The sequence below is a fragment of the Podarcis tiliguerta genome, assembly GCF_965153285.1.
Source record: "Podarcis tiliguerta genome assembly, chromosome: 8".
Taxonomy (NCBI): domain Eukaryota; kingdom Metazoa; phylum Chordata; class Lepidosauria; order Squamata; family Lacertidae; genus Podarcis; species Podarcis tiliguerta.
The window spans coordinates 4,367,384-4,389,619 of NC_139541.1; the positions used below are offsets into that span (position 1 = coordinate 4,367,384).

Sequence of the window (22,236 nt, forward strand, 5' to 3'; positions counted from 1 at the left end):
GTTCCAGCGCAGTACAGAAAAGAGCATGGTTTCAAACTTGCTGTTGAACAAACACCTCTAACCCTGCCATTTACACTATTTAAATGAACATATGACCACAACCCCTTTTCCCAGCTCAGCATTGGTCCTTGGCTGTATAAATGGTCAAAGCCCGGCTGGATGTGTGGAATACCAAGGTAACAGTTCTGCTCCTATGCCTTGACGTTTAGGCTTGTGGCTGCAGCTTCCGCTATATGGAAGCCAGTCCTTCTGAATGCTGGTAATGCCTTTTAGACTGAGGCGTTAGCTACAAGTTCTGTAACGGGGTCAGAGACTCGGTCCAATCATACCTGCTTTAGCCTCAAGTTAAATCTCTAAACTCTACAAATAAAGGTAAAGGGACCCCTGACCATTAGGTCCAGTCGTGACCGGCTCCGGGGTTGCGGTGCTCATCTCGCTTTATTGGCCAAGGGAGCCGGTGTACAGCTTCCAGGTCATGTGGCCACCATGACTAAGCCGCTTCTGGCGAACCAGAGCAGTGCTCGGAAACGCCGTTTACCTTCCCTCTGGAGCGGTACCTACTTGCACTTTGACATGAAAAGTCAAATAATTCAGTATTAATTATGTTATGTACTGAAGTTCTCACCCTGGGCCAGCAGGGGGATACTGTAGCTAGTTATGCAAATAAGGGATCGAAAGTGACATTCAGTGATGGGATAGTTTTAGAAAATTGTTACAGTTACGTGGTACTGGAGCTCTATATAAGCAGGCTGACTGAGCCCTTCAGTTCAGTTCTGTTCTGGCCTCTGAATAAACAAGAGCTGTTTGAAGAATCGCTGTGTTGTCTGATATGTTCACCCACAACTTAACAAATTACAAATCAGAAATAAAGTGAAGTTGCAAATAAGTCATGAGACTCGTGTAATCGTACTATGGGAGAATATTTTTATTTTTTTCATTCAGTGAACTTTCGGGGGGGGGGGGAATGGAACACACTTAACATTCTCCCTCACCCCAAGCATACAGAACTTTTCAAACTGCAGGTGCGATGCAGAAAGCTGAGCGTGCATATAAAGTCAAGCATTTAAACTCCAACATGTGGGGCAGGGCAGAGGCGGGGCTAGCTGTTTACTTGGGGGTGGGGCTAGCCTCCCAGGGGGGTGGCACGGTGATGTCACCACCCCCCTCAGGGATGACACCTAGGGCAGGCCACACCTGTCGCACCCCCTTCCTCTGCCAGTGGGGCAGGGTCAAGTCCAGCGGAAGCAGAAGCACCAGATCTCGCTGCAGACAAACCACTCGTCCTCATTTCACTTATGCCCCATAAGTGGACACAGGGAGGACAAGGAGCAGTCAGCCTTGGGAGAGCAGAATCAACTCGCTTTGGTTAGATGCAAAATGCAGAAGCCATCTCCATTATTTCCATGCCTTGAAGCCCGGGAGGGGTGAGCGTTGTTGCTTGCAGAATCACTCATCCTTGACAAAAGGGTAGTGCTTGTGGGTCCCCATCCTGCAAGGAAAAGCAACACTCCTTAAATCACTGGCAGCCCTGCAGCATCTTCTACCTAAAAGCTTTGCTGTGAGCACTGGTCGTTCCTCCAGGCAGAGGGCCTTCTTGGTAGTGGCACTGACCCTGTGGAACACCCTCCCATCAGATGTCAAGGAAATAAACAACTATCTGACTTTTAGAAGACATATGAAGGCAGACCTGTTTAGGGAGGTTTCTAATGTTTGATGTTTTATTGTATTTTTAATATTTTGTTGGAAGCCGCCCGGAGTGCCTGGGGAAACCCAGCCAGGAGGACGGGGTATAAATAATTATTATTATGATTCCAAAACGAAAACAAAAAAACCCGCTGGTTGTTCCTACCACATACAGCTGTTTCCAAATATAAGCAGGGCTTACAAAGCCTCATGTCTGCGTGAAGATGCTAAAGTTAAGTGTGGCAGCATCTACCCTCTGGAACTCCCTGCCCATTGATATCAGGCAGGCACCTTGGCTGTGCTCTTTTTGGCACCTGCTAGAAACATTTTTGTTTAGACAAGTCTAACCAGACATGTAGAATGTTGCTGTGCATTTTAATCTGTTTTTGGTTTATTGCTGGTTTTATCTTATGAATGTTTTAAGGAGTTGTTGTTACTGGTAATTTTTTTGCTTTCTCTCTTTTGTAAACCACTTTGAGGTTTTTGGTGTGTGTTTTTAACAATCAAGCGAGGTACAAAATTTATGAAATAAACAAACAAAGCACCCAACAGAGGTAGTGCCGGCTCCTGTGGTTTTGAGTTGCAGAATGCTCACCCAAAAAGTTGGCCACCCCATGCGAGTTCAGAGGTCAAGCCTCTGCTTAGTCTTTCCCAGCTGCATTGCCCTTGGCATCACATGAGGCCACTGAACACGTCAGCTGCTGGCTCTGGCAAATCTGATGAATGCAGTGGGTGCGTTTATCGCTAAGGAGCTGTGGCCTATCTTCATTGGCCAATCTGACTGTCAGCAACCTCATGACAATGGTTCTAGAGAGGGAAACTGAGCCGGAGACAGCTCAGGAAAGCCACATTTCCCCTATTTACAGGTCAAACAGAGGCCAATGTGGGTGTTTCATCCACCTAGACAGCACCTTTGCTCTCCACCTTGTGCTGGGAAGCCAGTGTGGTGTAGTGGTTAGAGCGTTGGACTAGGACCTGTGAGACCAGGGTTCAAATCCCCACTCGGCCATAAGTGACCATGTGCCAGTCACTGCCTCTCAGCTTAACGTACCTCACAGGGTTGTTGTGGGGATTAAATGGGGATTAAAGATACTTTGAGCATCTTTAAGAAAAAGGTGAGATATAAGGCAATAAAATAATGATGTGTTGCACACCCTAAAGTGTCCGATGTTTTCAGCGCACAGACTCACCCTAAGATGTCCCAGGCCACAGCCCGTGCCCCACAGTGCAGCGATTCCAGCTTTTTCATTTCTTCATCCGTCAGTCGGAAATCAAAAACCTATAAAAGAACAGAAGCAATGACTTTTGCTTGGGATTTCTTGGCTTGGCACTGTGCAAGTAGGTGCAGTCTTTGAAAAGGAGAAAATCCCAAAGCATCTGAGGCCTGATATCCAAGACAGAAACTTTAAACCCCCTTACTTTCAAGTTGGTAGCAAAGATATTAATGGATATTTTTTAAAAAACAGCTTTCTCCTGCACCCCAACTACCTTTTGACACCAGTCAGAGGGAGGCAAATTATGTGGGGTTATAAGAGACTTTCACAACCCATGCTCCAAAATTCATTGAAGACTCAGTGTTTGGCCTTCCATTTGGCTGCGGTTACAAAGGCGACCCCCCCCCTCCCCTTCGGTAAAAAAAAATAATTGGCCATTTTAAGTTGATATTGTTTAACTGTCTTTTTGGGTGATAACCATCTAAGTAATTTCCACTGAGATCAATGGACCCAACTTAGTCATGTCCATTAATTTCCAGATTATCTGCTCGGAATACAAGATAGTTGAATTATGGATCATGGCATTTCAAGATCTAGCTTAATGCTGCATTTTTATATTTATTTTCATGCGAATTTAAAATATGTGGTATACTCTCAGTGCTTAATAGTCCAAAGGAACAAATATTTAAACAATCAAGTACACTTTTTCAAAAGAAGAGCTTTGATATCTATGGGCTTACTGGCCCCTTAACAGCAACACTTCAAGTAGCATTCTAAACTTCGGCCCTTTAAGCCTCCAGTCTGCAGCATCTTGAAGCGAATAAAGGTGTTAGCAGAAAGAGCTTGACGTCTACTTTACCTTTGAATTCTCAATGATGTGAGCAGGTGTCTGGCTTTTTGGAATAGTGGCTATGCCTCTCTGAATGTTGAAGCGGATCAGAATCTGTGGAGACAATGGCGATAAGGAGAGACTGGTCATCATTTGGACTCTCCATGTACTTGCTGTGTCCGGGAACTGGCAACATTCATCATCACAAACTTGGACACCTGCCTTTTTCAAGAGCCAGGACCACCAACCCAGTTTGCCTTGAACCAGCTGCCCTCACCCAGGGAAACAATCTTTGCAGCGCTTGAGTAGCTGTGTTGCATGATTGGGAATTATTTGACAAGCAAAATTAATACACTTTCGAAACTGGTACCGTTGCCTTGCTCTCTGTATTCCCCACCCACCTCTGATCTTGGGTCGTAACTCCTGACGCAAGCAATCAACTTGCAAAAAAGGAGACGTTTTCTGTTTGAACCACAACTATTTGCACACACCTCCACACGCACCTGCACACCTGGAACACTTTACCTGAGCTGGGGATTTCCCATGCTTCTTAGCAATCTCCTTCACCACAGGGTCCTCCATGCCATTCTTGGGATCCAGAGGTCCTGGAGGGCTAGAGAGGAAAGAGCCTTTCAAACTAAGGCTGTTTTTCTTTTGCATTTTTAATCAATTAGTTTTTTTAATGTCTATGCCTCCCTTCCAAAGGAGCCCGGGGCTATCAGCATGTGGATTAAGCAACCAAAGCTTTAGCTAATTAATTTGGAGGAGGGAGGGTTGAGAGAGGGAAAATATCTTAATCGATGGGTCTGGTTTTCAATCTACTCTGCTTGTGCTGAATGTTTGTAGCAATAAATTAAAGAGAAAATGAGGTTATTAGAGGTCTAACAGATGGTTGTTTTTATCAAATTACAAATCATCTTCCCTTTCCTTGGTGTCTCAAGAAGAGTAATATGAACACACATTCGAATCTAATCAGCTGATTAATCATCTGCTTTTTAACTCAGTAAATCAAGTCACAACACCTTTGAGGAGTTGACTGCTCCAGTGATTCTGGTTTTGTACCTTTTACATGCAAGAGCTGACCAGACTGGGGGACACTTCCTTCACTCCCAACAGCTCAGTGCAAGCGAGGATGACTTAAAGACGTCTCCACTCCACCTGGTCCTTTATTCTAGGAATGAAGCTCCACTGGAGAACTGTGTCCTGACGTAACTCAGGGTGCCTCCAGACTCTCACTATTTTTCAGGAGGGATTCAAGCACACCCCCAAACTGTAGGGGTGTGTCTGCACCATTAAAGTGAGTTGAAAGGTTCTATTGCCCTAGCACAACAATCCACTTTAAAGGAGGGGGGGCGGGTTGTTTGCTGGGGGAGGTTTGCAACATGATGAGGATGGGAAAGTGTGGCGTGACCAAATGACACGCGGAAAGAGGGACTGGGATGGAGGCAGGACGCTCATTGTCATATAAATATCCAACCCAAAGAAAACAGAATGACTGCTCAATAGAGACTGGATATAATCTATTCTCTGCCATAGGCTGTGCAGGGAAATCAGGACGCATGCCAAGTCCACAAGCCACCTGCAGAGGCCCTTCTTCGCAGGCTAGCCATCCCACCCCCAACCCGGTATTGCCTGCCAGAGGAACTACTGAAGATGCAAACAGGGGGCCCTTAAGGTACAAAAGACAGTGTCTTACAAGGGGCGCTTGGGGGATGTCAAGGGGCTGTATCCTGTGAGGGCCATCTTTTTGGCCTTGGTGAAAGCAATCAGCGCGCGCTGGATCTGGTATACGTGGCACTCCACCTGTGGAAGAAAGAGAGAGAGCCTAGAGCATGGGTAGGCAAACTAACAGAAGAGGATGCTGGACCTATCAGGCAAGCTTTTTTGTAAGACAAAGACCTCAGCTGGCCACTTAAGTGTCCTCATTAGCATCCCAAAAGAATGGGCTAGGTTGAAAGAACTACAAGTGATGGTGGGCCTCTCCTCCACCTGCTCACTAGCTGCTAGGTAAGAGAACAGTAGCCAGAGTGTGAGAGACAGAGCTGAGCTGGAAGCAGGCTGGAGGATGGAGAAACAGAGACCAGCTTGCTCTGTGCTGGATCCAAAGCTGTGACTAATGGAGAAGCAAGATCTGTTGGGGTGTCGATGCTGTGAGCTCCTCCATCTTATGCTCAGGTTGTATAGATGTGCAAATTACACCATACATCCTAAAAACACCACAAGGAGACCAAACCCAGGCTACGCACGTGGAACCCCTGGAGTCTCTCACTGCTTGGAGATTGGGGTGGCACATATCAATAAAGCCAGGGAGCAAATGCTAGGAGATCATAACATGAGCTTCTAAGGCCACCAGGTGCATCCTCAAGCAAGTGGGAATTTGAACCCAAGGGTAAGGCTGTCTAACATGGCCTCCCTCCCATTGGATACAATTCTGACACTTCCAAATGGAAGAAGAAGAAGAAGAACAACGATACCTGGAGAACATCTGGCTTGATCCTTGCGATGGAGAGCAGCCGCTCCAACTGGCACTGGTTGAAGTTGGCCACCCCAATAGACTTCACCAGGCCTTCATCCACCAGCTTCTCCATAGCCTGCAAGAAAAGGGACAAGTCCAAAAATTTAAGAGCAGCTGGTCCCTGGCTAAGGGTGATGGGAGTCGTAGTCCAAAACATCTGCAGGGCACCAGGTCGGCAAAGGTCACTCTAGAGGCAACAGGAACATGGGAGGGAAGAAGATCCGGTTGTGTTTTCTCTACACACGATGGCTGGTAGACAAAGGTGTGAAGTGGTAGCCCTGTGTGTTTTGAGGTGGGGTGGGCTGTGAAGAAGGGCCCCAACCTGCCCCCGCCATTTCTCTAGGCTAGTCTGTCACTTATCTCCTGCCAGTCCCTGCAAAAATGGTGCTTAGGAGGCCTATGGGAGAGGTGGAGGACCTGACCAATGAACTCAGTGTCTTACTGGTCAGAAGTCACAACCCTCCAAAGATGGGTGGGGAGAGAGACTTTAGAAAGGTGAGCTGCCCTTGCAGCCTTGTTCTCTCCCACCACCAGGGATCCAAGCTGGACTTTCTAAAAAGCTGCCTGTGTTTCTTGCTTACTATGAGTCTGTGTGTGAACTAGTCCCTAGGACAGGAATATGACAATGTAAGACTAGCCATGACTACCTGGAAGTGAGGCCCACTGAATTCAGTGGGGTTTACTCCCAAGTCAGGAGCCCCTTTCCTTGGCGGTATCTCTGATCCAGCAGGCAACTTGGGGCAGGAGGCACAGTGGTTGTCGCTTACCTTCCATGTGTCCACGTAATCGACATCAGTCTGCAGAACCTTCCCGTCCTTCTGGGGCAAGGTATCACCCTTGACGTTCTACATGAAGGAGAATGAGAGCATGAGAGGGTGAGAGACTGTGCTAGCCATCAAGGCATGCCCTCCCCCCAGCAGGTGTACCTAAGTTCCCTTGCGCCCTTAGCAAGGAGACGTATCAGTGCCAGTGGCATAGTGTGGGTTGCCAGGGCCCGGGGCAAGGCAAGTATTGTGCCCCCTGACCCATGGACCACGAGCACTCCCCGAGTCCACCAGTCCAGCACTGAATAAAGTCAATGAAAGACTCCACCACACAGACTTCTTATCTTATCTTCAATGTGCGCAGATTGAACCCCTTAAGACCTTTGCCCCAGCAGCCCCCCACTCACCTCTGTAGCACCCCTGAGACCAGCAGCACCAGCTGGCAATGGGGGAGAGCAGCGTGGGGGTGGAGCTGCTGATGGGCTGGGACGAAGGGGCAACGGCTCGGCAATCTACCCAAGTGGCAGTGGCGGTACCCCATGAGCATTGAGCGTGGCAGAGAGCAGGACAGAGGATTGGTCAGCAGTGGGCATCTTTCTAAAGCTCGTGTGGAAGGTGCCCTAGCAACTGGGCACCGCCAAAATCCGCTCCTCAATCAGCCCACATGAACTTTGGGAATGTTCTGCGTGAAGTGGAGAGTGCACTGCTTTTTTATTATTCTTTATTTATTTTTCTTTTGAACTTTTGCACCCCGCCAGTGACTTCCTCCACAGCCATGGGGGGGGGCTGCTCTGCTCTACCTCCTCCTCCTTTGTCGGTATGCTTGCCTGTTCGCCTGCCTTCCCAGGGCACCCCCCTCCCTAATGCTCCCATGCTTTGGCCCGCCATCGCCACCCGCACCCCCCACTAGTTATTTAAAAGGACATTCTATGTGCTTTTAAATGTGTTTGGGGGGGGGGCGTTATGGGTTTTCCTTGTTCTTGTCTTTATTATGTATTTTGTGTTTTTATTTTGTGAACCGCCCTGAGATCTTTGGATGAAGGGCGGTATATAAATTTAATAGATCAATAATCAAATAGAATGGATTGGAGCACCAATGTATTTAGTCATGCAAAATGCGGTACACAAACCAGCCACTGCCACCAGGACGGGATGCAGCTGCCACCAGGTGGCGCCTGTTTCCCTCCTAATGAACCTGAGACACAGATTATTCCTCTAGCACAGAGCTTTCCAAGCTTTTCATATTGGTGTGACACTTTTTAGACTTGCATCATTCAGTTTGCATCTTTCAGCAACACGGCAATTCGGTTTTACAAGCAAACCAGAGGTTAAAACCCCTTTCCGGCTTCAGGAGCAGCACGGGGAGCACTCACGTGACATATTTACACACTTCAGCCGACACGCGAACGAGTCGTGACACACAGTTTGGAAAGCTCTGCTCGTGCAAGAGCCATACTGAAATGAACGGGACACGACTGCCGGCCTCTTGCACGGGTCCTGCTCATTTCTGCAAGGCTTGTGCAGAGGAGCCGCTCCATGGGGCAGATCTGCCTGCCTATTGCTTCATTGCTTCAGGTGAGCCCCACCTGTGAATATCCAAACTTCCCACACTGAACCTGCCAGCCGACCAAAAGCAGCCTTTATTCTGCATTGCAAGACTTGGTGCTACCGAAATGTATGAAACGCAAATAGACATAAATGCCCTTGAGCAGATGCAGAGTGCATTTCCCTGACTCCTGTGTAGCCGCAAAGTGCCCCCCTTCCCCGCCAACTTGGCTCAGTCAAGGACTATCATGTGGGGGCTTCCAGATTAGATAGAGCAGGGCATTTCCAGAGAGACCTTTCTGGGGAAACAGCTGGAAGAATGAGCTGCTCAGGACAGCCAGGCAGACTTCCATCTCACCTTAATGCCCATGGGAGAGTGCATCAGGTACAGGTCCAGGTAATCAAGGCGCAGCAGCTTCAGGGTTTCCAGGCAAGCCGGCTTCACATCTTCAGGAGCGTGGTAGCTATTCCACAGCTGCCAAAGGAAGAACATTCAAGTGAGTCTGGGGAGACATGCATGTTAGAACATTAGAAGTGCATTGTGTCTGGATCAGGCCAGAGGCCCCTCTAGGACAGCAGCCCTCCTTGCTGTTCTTGTTCCTCAGAGCATCACAGGACACAGGCCGTCTCCCCAACCAGAATTTATGCGTGCATGTCTAAAAGTTTGCATGAATTCAAAATAATTGGAAATTTTATTTACATATTGCTGTGATTTTTTTTTAAAAAAAAGTTTTTCTTTTCAAAGGCTTAAATACAATGGTGGGATCTTCTCTGGAAAAACACGAGACAAATGAGGAGCGATAAATAAGGTAAACTTCCTTGCCTTTGTATCCACCAAATGATGGCAAGCAGAACCATCTGAAGGCAGCCCTGTTTAGGGAAGCTTTTAATGTTTGACGGACTATTGTATTTTAGTATTTTGTTGGTAGCTGCCCAGAGTGGCTGGGGAAACCCAGCCAGATGGGCAGGGTATTAATTATTATTATTATTATTATTATTATTATTATTATTATTATTATTATTTTATATAACCAAGATGCAAATTTGGAAATCCAGTCTCTGAAATTTGAACTTGAAGCTCTGAACTAGAAACTTCAGACTTTTGGATTTTGCTTTCAAAGCTTATTTCAGACCCAGCCTCCCCCAGGGACTTGTATTCATAGCTTCAGCACAGCAGCTCACCTTACTGACAACAAAAATGTCATCTCTCTTCACTAGCCCTTCCTTCATCACTTTCTCGAAAGCTTCCCCGATGGCCCCCTCGTTGTCGTAGAAGTAGGCGCAGTCGATATGCCGGTAGCCATTTTTTATCGCCACTTCAATGGCCCCCTGGACGATACCTGGAGGAGACTAACAGGAAGAGAAGACTTTGTTTGACCCTTGGAAAATGCAGATATCATGCCCTCAAGACCCACCTTTCACACACACACATGGAAAGCAGAGGTGATGCCTGGAAGTGAGAGAGGAAGTCAGGGTTTAAGTGCAATATATAATAAATAAAAGCAGAAAAAAATGGATTGGAAATCATTTGGCATCTCAGACTCTCTTTCACTGGAAGTTTTTACACGGTGGTTGGATGGCCATCTGTCAGATTCCTTAGTTGCGATTTCTGCATCGCAGGGGGTTGGACTAGATGGTCCCTGGGTGTCCCACCCAATTTGTGGTCTGAGACAAGGAGACTTCAAGAATTAAAAATCAACATGAATATTTAGCGTGATGGATGGGCTGCCTGCTGTCTCCAACTACAAATCCACAAGTCCCTATGACCACCTGAATGAAGCTCATGAGCAGCTGGTGCTGCCTGGACCACAGCTTGGGAAGCCCTGTGCCAGGTTACAAACACGTGCGCACTGGCCAGAAACCATTAATTCTGAAATAATCTGGTTGATCTTCCAGGAAATTATGAAACAAACTTAAGCCTTTCCCTCGGTGAGTTGTATGAAGGGAGACACAAAGCAGTGACTTGCTGGCCTAGAACCACACTTGCAGAGTTCTCCAATTCAACCCCTTGCAATGCACAGATCTCAGCTAAAGAATCCTGTTAAAGACTTAAGCAGTCGGGTGCTCGGTGGGCATGATCCGACACCCTGAGCAGCGTAAATGCACGTCTAAACTGGGGAGGGGTAAACACTGCAGGTAAACAGCCTTTTTGTGGCCAGATTTAGGGGAACCCAGTGGCGTAGCGTGGGTTGTCAGCACCCGGGGCAAGGCAAGTAATTTGCGCCCCCTAACCCATGGATTTGCGCCCCCTAACCCTAACCCCCAGATGTTGCGCCCGGTGCGGCCGGCCCCCCTTGCACCCCCCACGCTATGCCACTGGGGGAACCACCCATGGTCTGTGGGGAAAAAAGAACCAGAAGAAGCAAGAGTCAGACCTGGATGAATTAACTGGACACCAAAACACCTGTCCGCCCGTTGAGAGGGGTGTACACAAGGGCTGGGTACTATTTATTTTCCTTGTTAAGCAATAACTTGATAGCACAATCCATTATCTTGAACTGGCCCTTTTCCATTTCACGCCAACAAGGGCTGGATGAGAATTTGAGCTCTGCCTATTTGAACAGAGAAGAAAGGCTTTATTTGCCTTGTGGCCAAGTCCCTCAGGCAACCCCAGCTCTGGATAGGCGAGGCACAGGAAGGTGCTCTGAAGAAACACCAACCACCCCCTGCCCCAGCCAGGCTCCCTTGCTTTGCACCTTTTCTGGTCTTATCAGCCAGGCTCAGTTGCCCTGCCTCACAAGAAAGAAAGAGGCAAGAGTTCAAATGAAAGCCAGTGTGGTGTAGTGGTTAGAGCATCAGACTAGGCCTTGGGTGGCCAGGGTTCGAATCCCCACTCCGCCACGAAGCTCCCTGGGTATCCTTGGAGGCCAGTCACTGCCTCACAGTCTAACCTACTTCACAGGGCTGTTGTGAAGAAGGGGAGAACCAGGTAGATCACCTTGAGCTCCTTGGAAGAAGCAGTGGTATATGAATGCAATAAATAAAATAAAAATAATACAACCCCAAGCCATTATTAGGCCAATAGGCTTAATTAGGCCAACCAAAACAACACAAAATAGTGTATGAAAGCTTTTGAGAACTCCAGAAAGAAGAGGTATGACAGCCATCTTCAAATATATAAAGGGCTGTTACATGGAAGAAACTTGTTTTCTCCTGGCTCTGGAAGGTGGGACTTGAGCCAATGGTTTCAAGTGACAAGTGTACAATAGTGGTTACTTGATGTGACATTGTAATGGGGGACCCCACCAAAAGTTTGGAGGAAGTGCTGTAGGCGTCAGTCACAAAATGGCTGCCCTGGAGGTGTGGCACAGCACAAAATGGCTGCCACATGTAAAAGAGCAGAAAAGAGAGACAGGAGGACCACATCTTTGTGTGGGCATGCTCTCCCCAGCGCAGTCTTCTTCTTCAATGGATTGGAAGCAACCTACATCAGCTGCCACACTTGTGGGAAGGTGGGCACCCAGTGCCAATCCTGGCAACCAGTGAAAGGAAGGCATAGCTAAGGGAGCATGTTGTTGGATTGGCTGAGGCTGTGCAAACAGGATCTGAGCAGGAAGAATAAATGACCTCTTGTGCATTGTGAGTTTTTGAGGAGATATATACTAAGACGCATGCAACATGCTGCTTGGCACACTGGTGTCCATGGGCACTGTGTCGATGGCGCCTGTTGCATGACCTCTGCCCAAAGCAATTGTTGTTCAATAAGCAATGAACATAATTGAGACAAGATGGCCCTTTGACTCCCTCCCAACTCTACAATTTGATGTTTCTATATCCTCCTCAAAGACTTTGTGCAAACAAATGCGGACGAAAGCTCAAGAAACAGGTCATCTGGATGTGATCTGAGAGAGCTGGCTTCTGCCAAAGATTCTCTCATAGAGGTAGAGGACATTCCTTCCATGCCTCCCTCTCAGAACTCCCTGCTCCCCAGGGGAGAGGAAGGGTTAGGCCGGTGTAAGTCACTTGTGCAGATGTGCCCTCAGGTGGCTTTCTCTCAAGAAGTTTCACAGCTGGCTCAACGCTCCACTTAGCTTGCAGGGTGTGGATGGGATTAAGCTGGCAGAACAGTCGTCACATGCCTCTGCCTGTGGCTGTGATCTTGGCATGATAACGCCCAACGGAGACGGCTGCCAGCTTTGCAGAACAAGGAAGCATTGAGCGAGAGGTTGAGCAGGGGGCCTCTGTGTTGGAGGCACAGATGCTGCCCGTTCGAGGCAGCCTCAGGGCTGGCAACGTGGCCAGGGGCCTTGCGTGACACGGCAAAGGCCGCCTCCTGTAAACAGCCAGGCTGGGAGGCTGGCCTTCATCTGCGTTTCAACTTCTGTCCGAACATTATTCTGGGTCGAAATTGAAATAACGGGGAACCTGCGCCAGGAATTTGGGGTGCAGATTTAAGCCAAATTGTTTGAGCAAGAAAGGGGCCTTCACCCCGGAGGCACAGCTGAAGAAGCAACTTGCAAGAACTAGCCGTGGCAGATGCCGCCTCCTTCCCAGCCCACCTCATTCTGAATGTGAGGGCTCTCCACCCTAGAGAGAGACAGTCAACTCATGACTTGCACAGGTTCTGAGATTGGGTGTAAAGCTGAAATTGAGTGTAGCTAGAACCACCCCAGAACCGCCCCTGCGTGATCAACCCTACTTTTGTGTAGCCAGTGCACCAAACAGACCTTGTCCCACCCACCCCCATGCAAAGCGGCAAGGTTTTAAGCTCTTTGCCTTGCTTAACTTGTTAACTTGATTTAACAATCTTATTGTCATCCTTTTTAAATTTTGTGAGCTGCCCTGAAAATGCTTGATAAATTTATGTTTATCAGATGAACAAAAGAAGAAGAAGAAGATGTGAAATAAGCAATGAGAGAGAGAGAGAGAGAGGAGAAACTTGTCCTATTCTTACCAGAAGCCACATCCTAAGTGTTTGTACCTCTGGGATACTTCAAGGAATCACACAGTGCATTGCTTATCAGGCTTCCTCAAACTCGGCCCTCCAGATGTTTTGAGACTACAGTTCCCATCATCCCTGACCACTGGTCCTGCTAGCTAGGGATCATGGGAGTTGTAGGCCAAGAACATCTGGAGGGCCAAGGCTGAGGAAGCCTGGCTTGGATTGTGTCCCACATAATGGGCACTCTGACAGATATGGCTCCCTTTCTGTTGATCTCATCCCATCTGGTGCAACCAACCGTTTCCTATTCTGCAGTTGGAGTCCTCTCACGAGGAAGCCACTGGAAGCATAACAAGGTTTCCCAGTTTGCAGAATCCAGCCTTGTATGACTGCAGCTGGCTTCACCTGCTGCACACATATAAGAACATCAGAAGAGCCTGCTGGATCGGGCCCATCTAGTCCAGCATCCTGTTCTCACAGCGGCCAACCAGATGCCGGGGGGAAACCAGCAAGCAGGAATGGAGCACAAGAGGCCTCTCCTCTCCTGTGCTTTCCAGCAACTAGTCTTCAAAAGCATTGCTGCCTCTGACCATGAAGGCAGAGGCTAGCCATCCTAGCTAGCAGCCATTGATAGCCCTTTCCATCATGACTTTGTCTAATCCTCTTTTAAAGCCATCCAAATTGGTGGCCATTCCTGCCTCCTGTGGGAGCCGGTGCCATAATTTAACTCTGTGCTGCGTGAAGAAGTCCTCCCCCCCCCCCCCCCGCATCTCAGCTAGATTAAATTGTTTATGGAGCAGGGGACAGTGGAGGAGGGAACTGAAGCTTCCAAGCCTTCCATCTGGGCTTAATTTTGGGCTTGGCCTCAGGAAATACAACTCAAAACCTGTGTCAGTCAAGCGAATGGCATCTTAATTCTGAATTGTGGAACGGAGCCAGTGGAAGCCCTTTGTGTGGGAGGACAAGAACAAATACACAATTTTCTCGCAAAACGCATAACATTAAGGCAGGCCCCGTGGCCGCAAAGAAAGAAGTTTTGCTGCCCATAATAAGTTCTTCAAAAGTCCAAATGGACCGTTTGTGAATTTCCAGTGTTTGTAAAATGAATTCAAGAGCCCTGTAGATTAGAACTTCCACGGGGTTTAAAAAGGAAGGACTTATCTGCCTTTCTGTAAGAACTGGCACTTTGGAAAATTTGGACAACCTGATCCTATGCATGTTGCTCAGAAGTCAGTCCCGCCAATTTAATTGATACTCACCTCCAGCATGTGTATTTGAATCACAGAATTGTAGAGTTGGAAGCAAACCCAATGGACATCTAGTCCAACCCATTGCAATGAAGGAATACACCGCTTTAGAATCCCTGACGGAGGGCCACCCAGTCTCTATTTAAAAACCTCAAATGAAAGTCCACCACCTTCCTAAAGTTTAGTCGGAATCTCCATTCCTGTAATTTGAATCCATTGGTTTGGGTCCTCCCCTCTGGAGAAGCAGAAACCAAGTTTGCTCCATCTTCCGTCTGACAGCCTTTTAGATGTTTGGAGATGACCATCATAGCACCTCTCAGTCTTTCCTTCTCCAGTCTTTCCTTCTCCAGGCTAGACGTACCTAAACATACACCTGTTTTGCATTTCCCACGCCTATTGTGTTAATGCTCATTGACTAGAATGTAAAATATGATTTTGCAAGAGGCCCTTTGCCACCTTCCACCCTGCATCAAGAACATTCACTTCATTATGCAGAGAACGCACAAGAGACTCATTGATACTTTGAGCATCATGGGTAAAAATATTTGTAAAAGGTTTTTTTTAAAAACACCCTATAATATATTGCTACTATTTAATTAGATGTACAAACATAAGAAAAAGACCCGCCAATATAACCACAATTGGATTCTAAATATGTATCCTTAATGTACATAAGAAACCACTTTAGAACATACTTCTAAAAAACAAATTACCGTAATGCCACAAATGTGTATAGATTTACTGCGAAATAGATATTGATTATTGCCTTTTGGAACACCTGTTTGCAAACTCTGTACATCTGGCTTTTTCCTCTCCATTGTAAATTTTGTATAATTCATTCTTCTCTTGCATTTTTTTTTTTTAAATAAGGTGCTTAAACAGATTAGAATTGACCAGCTCTGTAACTTTGCAGTAACTTAAAGTTAAAAGCATTGAATAAACCACTGTTCTCTGAGTATCACCCAAACCCAAGAAACCAATCACTAACTCTACCCATTGTGTGTGTTTGTGTGCCCCAGTCCATCCCTATTCCATTCAGGTAATCTGACCCTCTGCCTGAAAATGGCCCCCCTCTCCCCACCATAATCCCTTTACATATTTATTTCATTTAAGTTCATTTCTATGCTGCCTATCTTCATTATGGAACTGATGGCGTAGAGTCGACTGTAGTCCACAAACTGTAGTTCAACTCACATCACGCCCAGTCCCTGTTACCCTAAGCTTGGCCACCAAAAACTGCCCCAAAGCTGCTGCCATTCTTTGATGCCTTTGTTAAGAGGACCCTCTTTCTCTCTTTTTCAGATGTCCCTGACCTCAATTTGCCAAGCAGGCAAGGCGTCTGCTTTGCGTTATGCTGTTCTCAAAGTCAGAACGTAAGTGGGTTTGTTTTTTTGTCCTGAAAGAAGTCCTGCCTGGAGCCAGGTTTACGCCGACTGGAAGAAATTTTGTGTTTGTGTAAACAAAGGAAATTGGTATTCTGGCAAGGAGGGGAGAGGAGTGGCTGGCGTGAATTATGCTGAGCTGGGGGGGCCAGGAGCCCATTTACTGAAGAACCCAGACTAAAACATCCCTCTTCCACCAGAGCTTCTTCTTGAATTAAGAATGGCCTATTTATCACAGGATGACCAGGGGAAGAATGGACTTCTTTATTTTATGTTCTTGCCCTATAGATTTCATAAAGGTTGTTCTTGCTGATTTTATATAGTTTAATGATGCAGCCTGACCTGAAATTAGTTTTATGGTGTACAGTGGTACCTCGGGTTACAGACACTTCAGGTTACAGACTCCGCTAACCCAGAAATAGTACCTCGGGTTAAGAACTTTGCTTCAGGATGAGAACAGAAATCGCACGATGGCAGCGGCAGCGGGAGGCCCCATTAGCTAAAGTGGTGCTTCAGGTTAAGAACAGTTTCAGGTTAAGAGCGGACCTCCAGAAGGAATTAAGTTCTTAACTCGAGGTACCACTGTATATCAGACACCCTCCACTATAAAAACTAGCAGCCTGGGCCTGAAAGAGATGCCCGCCCTTGTGCCACAAAGCACCTTAGTTTGGGCCAAATCAACTTCAGTGAGCAATTTCATAGCAAATAAGAGGACCAGTGTCTGCCAGCCATGGTGGGCATGTGCTATCTTCAGTATTGGAGGTGGGATGCCTGCCCACCCCCCTTCTAGAGAACCTGCCTTTTGTTCCCGCAGTGGCGTCCAAACCTTTTTCAAAGAGGGCCAGATTTGATGAAGTGAAGAGCCATGAGGGCCAACCTTTTTTTTTAGGATTGAAGGTTTTTGTAGGATTTTACAGGGGCCAGATTAAACCGACTGGCAGGCCGGATCAGGCCCCCCAAACCAACTTTGGACATGCCTGCTGGAGGATTTAAAGCGCAAAGAAAAGTTATGGGGACAATAGTACTGGCCTGCCCCACAAGATTGTTGGATTGTTGAACAGCCTTGGTCACGATATAAGGGCTATCTAACTGCATTCTGAGCGGCTTGACTGAGCTGACCCTCAGGATTCTTTCCAACTTTACAATTACCGTATTTTTTGCTCTATAAGACTCACTTTTTCCCTCCTAAAAAGTAAGGGGAAATGTGTGTGTGTGTTATGGAATGAATGCAGGCTGTGCAGCTATCCCAGAAGCCAGAACAGCAAGAGGGATTGCTGCTTTCACTGCACAGCGATCCCTCTTGCTGTTCTGGCTTCTGAGACTCAGAATATTTTCTTCTTGTTTTCCTCCTCCAAAAACTAGGTGCGTCTTGTGGTCTGGTGCGTTTTAGAGAGCGAAAAATACGGTATATGAATCACGGCAATATTTGCTGGGGTCACGGCCAGCTGTCAGGGGTGTTGATGTGCCTCCTCTGCAATGCTGTGCTTGGCTGTTCCTTCCCCCAAAGGACGGGAGACAGGGAGGGTGGATGTTCCTGAGCTCAGCCGGGGTTTGGTCGCCTGGGGCAAAGCAGGGGCCTTTCTGTCGGACAAGGAAGGTGGCCAGCCGCTGGTTCCTCTCCTCGCCTTCCCCTGCCTTGCCCCAAGGCGCTTCCTGGCTGACCAGGATGGGATAAGATTTCCAGAGCGAAATGTTTCTTATTTCCTCTCTCCGTCCAGCCAACGGACTCCTCCCACCTGCAAAGGTCTGACTCTTCTGGATGGGGAGAGCTGCTGGGGGGCAAGATGGGGCTGGCGAAAGTTGCCAATTTGCCCCGAATGCAGCAGGTCTGGGAGGGGCCTGTTTCCCCCTCCAGAACAGTTTTCCCCAACTGGGCACCCCCACCCAGATCATAGCTGTCAACCTTCCCTTTTCCCCCGGGAAATTCCCTTATTTCAGCATCATTTCCCGCTGCTATCCCGGATTGTTAGATATCCCGTAGACTGTCCCCGGGACAGGAGAGGCTGCTGATCCCTTATTTTCAAATCTGAAAGTTGACAGCTATGACTCAGATGTGCTGTACTGTTTTTAACACCTGCATTTTAATAACAGGTAGGTAGCCGTGTTGGTCTGCCGTAGTCGAAACAAACAAACAAAAAATCCTTCCAGTAGCACCTTAGAGACCAACTAAGTTTGTTATTGGTATGAGCTTAATTGGTCTCTAAGGTGCTACTGGAAGGAATTTATTTTATTTTATTTTGCATTTTAATAGTCCGTTTTAGAGCTTGGTTAGTTTTCAACGATCGTCTTCTATAACTTTCAAGCTTTTTGTCTTTTATCTGTTTCATTTTAATCTGGGCAAGTCACTTTGAGCCCCAGCCTGGGGGAAAGGATATGGATAACTATAACGGTGGTCACAATTGCAGCCCCAGCTTCCAACAGACCCATCTGGCAGGGCCAGGATGGCTAGCAATGGAGGGGTGTTTTAAGTCCCCCAAACAGGCAGAAGGCATCCAATTGAGCAATGGGGTCTCCTACACCCCAGAGTTGAGAAAAGGGGCATGCTCGTAAGCCAACTCCCAAAACGGATTCGTTTTGCTTTGCAATGCCCCCCCCCCCGCACTGTTATCATTAAAAACCATAAAGCATTTTGTTCTTTAGGTTAAAGGATCACTAAGAAAGTTCTTTGTCATCTGTTATCAAAAGCTCAAAATGAGCGTCACTAGCATGGGAACTGCTAAGCTGTGCTCACTAGCAAAATCATGCTTTGGGCATTAGAGATAGGATTCCCAGCTGCCACTTTGGAGATTGGGGGTGGATGGGATTGAACTTCAGACCATTGGTTCCCAAACTTTTTTGTTCCACTGGATCCTTCGTTGCATAAACTCATCTCCCATGCCTCCCACCGTGTCCTATAAAAATGCATGAAGGCAGCAAACCTCCTTTCTCTTTTCTTCCCAGCAAGTATTCAAAGGTAGACCGTCCCTGAACATGGAAGCTCCACCAATCCTTCATGAATTTGGGGGAAGGGGTTTTTTTTTCTTACCCAAAGCTGTCTAAGCTAGTGGCATCTATTGAATCTTGTAGTAGAGTTTAGAAAGCTCTGTCTTCCTACAATAATCCATCCTGATTTTTTCTTAGTCAACTTATTTGCTGAACTCAGAAGTCTCTCTCCTCCCTCCAAAGTTCAGAACAGGGATGGCTAACTTCTAGTCTGCAAGATTATAAAAATCATTAAAAAATATATATATACCACTTGATTATAGTAAAGCTTCCAAGTAGTTTACAAGAAATGTTAAAATTATTAACAGCAAACAGTTTCCCTCGCAGCTAGCTCATCCCTTCACCACCCACAAAAGATCACAGCTACAGGTAAGAACTTGAGAGTTAGCGTGGTGTCGTGGTTAGAGTGTTGGACTAGAACCTGCGAGGGACCTGGGTTCGAATCCTCACTCGGCCATGAAGCTCACTGGGTCACCTTGTGGGGCAGTGACTGCCTCTCAGCCTAACCTACCTTGCAGGGTTGCCGTGGGGGTTAAATGAGGAGAGGGGGAACCACGCTCTGCCACCTTGAGCTCCGCAGAAAAAAAGGGGGGGATATAAATACAGCAAATAAAATAATAATAAGTAAGAAGATGGTGGCTGCTGGACCAGACCAATGGCCCACCTAGTCCAGCATCCTAGTCTCCCAGATGCCTCTAGGAAACCCACAGGTGAGGAATGAGCACAAGAGCCCCCTTTCCATTCCTAATCCCACCCCAAGCATTTGCACTGGCTCCCCATCTACTGCCAAGCCAAGTTCAAGGTCCTTGTATTAATCTACAAAGCCCCATACAACTTAGGTCCAGAGTACCTCAGGATCCTCCTGAACCCTCAAATCCCAGCTCGATCACTGAGATCATCTGCAGGAACATCCCTGGCCATTCCTCAAGTTGGTGAGGACCACTTGTCAACAGCAAGGAGCTGAGCCTTTAGTCTCATTGGCCTGGCGCTGTGGAACTCCCTGCCACAAGAGGTGCCTTCTGTGCCAACTTTTAAGTGCCTGCTGAAAACTTTACTTTCCCGCCAGGCCTATGCAAGGCAATTAAGAATCCATATTTCCAAAACAGTTCACCGATTTCTGATTTAAATTTTTTAAAATGTGGTTTTGATTGTGTGGTTTAACATTCAATTGTTGTAAATGGCTCCGATACCTTTTCTGGATAGTGGTATGTAAATGCCTTTGTAAATAAATAAAACAAACTGCCACTGACTGAGGAAAATTGCATTTCTCTCAAGCGAGTCCCATAGCCATCCCTAAATTTGGAGAAAGTTTTGAGGTCTGGCTCTCAGCTTCCCACCCAGTTTCCTGACAGCGAGAGAGGAACAAGAATTTAGATGAGCAAAGCATCCTTTTTTGCTTACCAGCCAGGTGCCCAGGCCCAGCTGCGGCATCTTCCTGCCAGAAGGCAGAGTCAGGAACGTAGTGGAAGCCATTGGGACTCTTCGAAGTTTCTCTCAGCCGTTGCCTTTCCCCATTCCAGGCGCTGGGTTTTTATGCACGAGATCCAGGAAACTGGGGGATTTGCAACACCCACACGCTCCCCAGTCATTGGCTACCTTTCAGCCAATGCAAGGCTGGAGGATGAAAACTTTTACATAACTATCTGAAGCTGGACCGTGAAGCCCCACCCTTCAAAAAACATAAAGACCTTATACATTTTAGGTGGGATGTGTGCATGTGACGGCATGCCTGCGAGGGTCAGTGAATCACAGAATGGTAGAGTTGAAAAGGACCCCATAGGTCATCTAGTCCAACGCCCTGCAAAGCAGGAATCACAATGAAAGAGAGAAAGCTGTGTGTGTGTGTTTGTGTGTGTGTGTGTGTGTGTGTGTGTGTGTGTGTGTGTGTGTTTGCATTGGCCATGCAAGGCCAGCCCAAGATATTTTGCTGCCTGAGGCAGAGTACAAGGCAACGCCTTGCACAGAAGCCAAGTGGATTGACAGTTGAGTCTTAATTCAGTACTGGGAATCGGACAGCATTTTCCACAGCTCTGACAGCCCTTGTACCGTAAATAACTCTGTCCTTTGATAGAGAGAGGAATGGCCCCAGAGCTTAGAAGGAGCAGCCAAGGGGCCGTTGTCCGTGTCTGCCACCCGAGGCAATCGCCTCACTTTGCCTTGTGGCAGAGTCGGTCCTTTGGCCATGACTACTGTTGCCATGGGATGCGGGTGGCACTGTGGGTTAAACCACAGAGCCTAGGACTTGCCGATCAGAAGGTCGGCGGTTCGAATCCCCGCAATGGGGTGAGCTCCCGTTGCTCAGTCCCTGCTCCTGCCAACCAAGCAGTTCGAAAGCACATCAAAGTCCAAGTAGATAAATAGATACTGCTCTGGCGGGAAGGTAAACGGCGTTTCCATGCGCTGCTTTGGTTCACCAGAAGCGGCTTAGTCATGCTGGCCACATGACCCGGAAGCTGTACGCCAGCTCCCTCGGCCAATAAAGCGAGAGGAGTGCCGCAACCCCAGAGTCGTCCGTGACTGGACCTAACGGTCAGGGGTCCCTTTACCCTTTACCATTGCCATGAACTCTCCAGAAGGATGGCAGGCGTCGGCTGTGTTCATTCAGTGCAAAGAATTCTGGGCATTGCAGTTTGCTTAAGGGTTGCTGGGAACTGTGACTCTGTGAGGGGTGAACTACAGTGCCCAGAATCCCCTGGAGAGAGAAAATGTGCCACAAATGTGATTTAAAGGGATCCCACCCTGCAACTCATTTAGATGTATTTTTGAGCAAATTCATGGAGCGTGAAAACCTCCATGTTCAGAGGAACTCTGTCTCTGAATACCAGTCGCTGGGGAACAAACATCAGTATCCCTCAGGCCTCATTTGCAGACTACCCAGCTGCATCTGCTTTGCCGCTGCCACAAGCAGGGTGCTGGACTAGGTGGGCCTTTGACTTTACCCAGGCAAGGTGGTTGAGCACCAAGGGTGGTCCGTTCTCATCTCACCCTTTACCCTTTACCCTCCTGCCCTCGGTTACTAGTCTGAACTTGCAGCCCTTCATTCAGTGGCAGGCTTTGAAAGAGCCTTGTTACAGTAGAAATCTGTTGACAGTAGAAATCTGAACCCTACCCAAGTCACAATACTAAGCTGGTGGGAACCCAACCGCGCCCTCTAATCTGAATGCCTCCAAAGAAAGCTTAGTGCTTAGGATTC

The 22,236-nt window shown here is 47.5% G+C and overlaps 1 protein-coding gene and 2 long non-coding RNA genes across 3 annotated transcripts in view; 1 reads left to right on the forward strand and 2 right to left on the reverse strand.

The window, feature by feature from the left end:
• LOC310683944 overlaps positions 1-22,236 on the reverse strand; it is a 255,003-nt gene that overhangs the window by 116,089 nt on the left and 116,678 nt on the right. The gene's annotated exons all lie outside the window — the stretch shown is intronic.
• On the reverse strand, positions 908-20,892 carry LOC310683836 (aldo-keto reductase 1B-like). The gene is made up of 10 exons (XM_083454261.1): positions 20,445-20,892; positions 9,733-9,900; positions 8,909-9,025; positions 7,009-7,086; positions 6,201-6,317; positions 5,423-5,529; positions 4,252-4,339; positions 3,757-3,840; positions 2,874-2,962; positions 908-1,489 (listed from the first exon to the last, which is right to left on the reverse strand). Exons 1-10 carry the CDS (start codon positions 20,514-20,516, stop codon positions 1,447-1,449), a joined length of 963 nt encoding a protein of 320 aa, XP_083310387.1. The 5' UTR covers positions 20,517-20,892; the 3' UTR covers positions 908-1,446.
• LOC310683979 lies at positions 4,346-9,801 on the forward strand. The gene is made up of 3 exons (XR_014514616.1): positions 4,346-5,401; positions 9,296-9,359; positions 9,672-9,801. It is a non-coding gene; the product is annotated as an uncharacterized lncRNA (long non-coding RNA).

Coding starts and splice junctions, on each gene's coding strand:
- LOC310683836 (XM_083454261.1), bottom strand. CDS start 20,516: ATGGCTTCCACTACGTTCCTGACTCTGCCTTCTGGCAGGAAGATGCCG. Junction 7,087..8,908: donor ACTCTCCCATGGGCATTAAG/GTGAGATGGAAG, acceptor TCCTTCATGTAG/AACGTCAAGGGTGATACCTT. Junction 4,340..5,422: donor ACATCCCCCAAGCGCCCCTT/GTAAGACACTGT, acceptor TTTCCTCTCTAG/CCCTCCAGGACCTCTGGATC.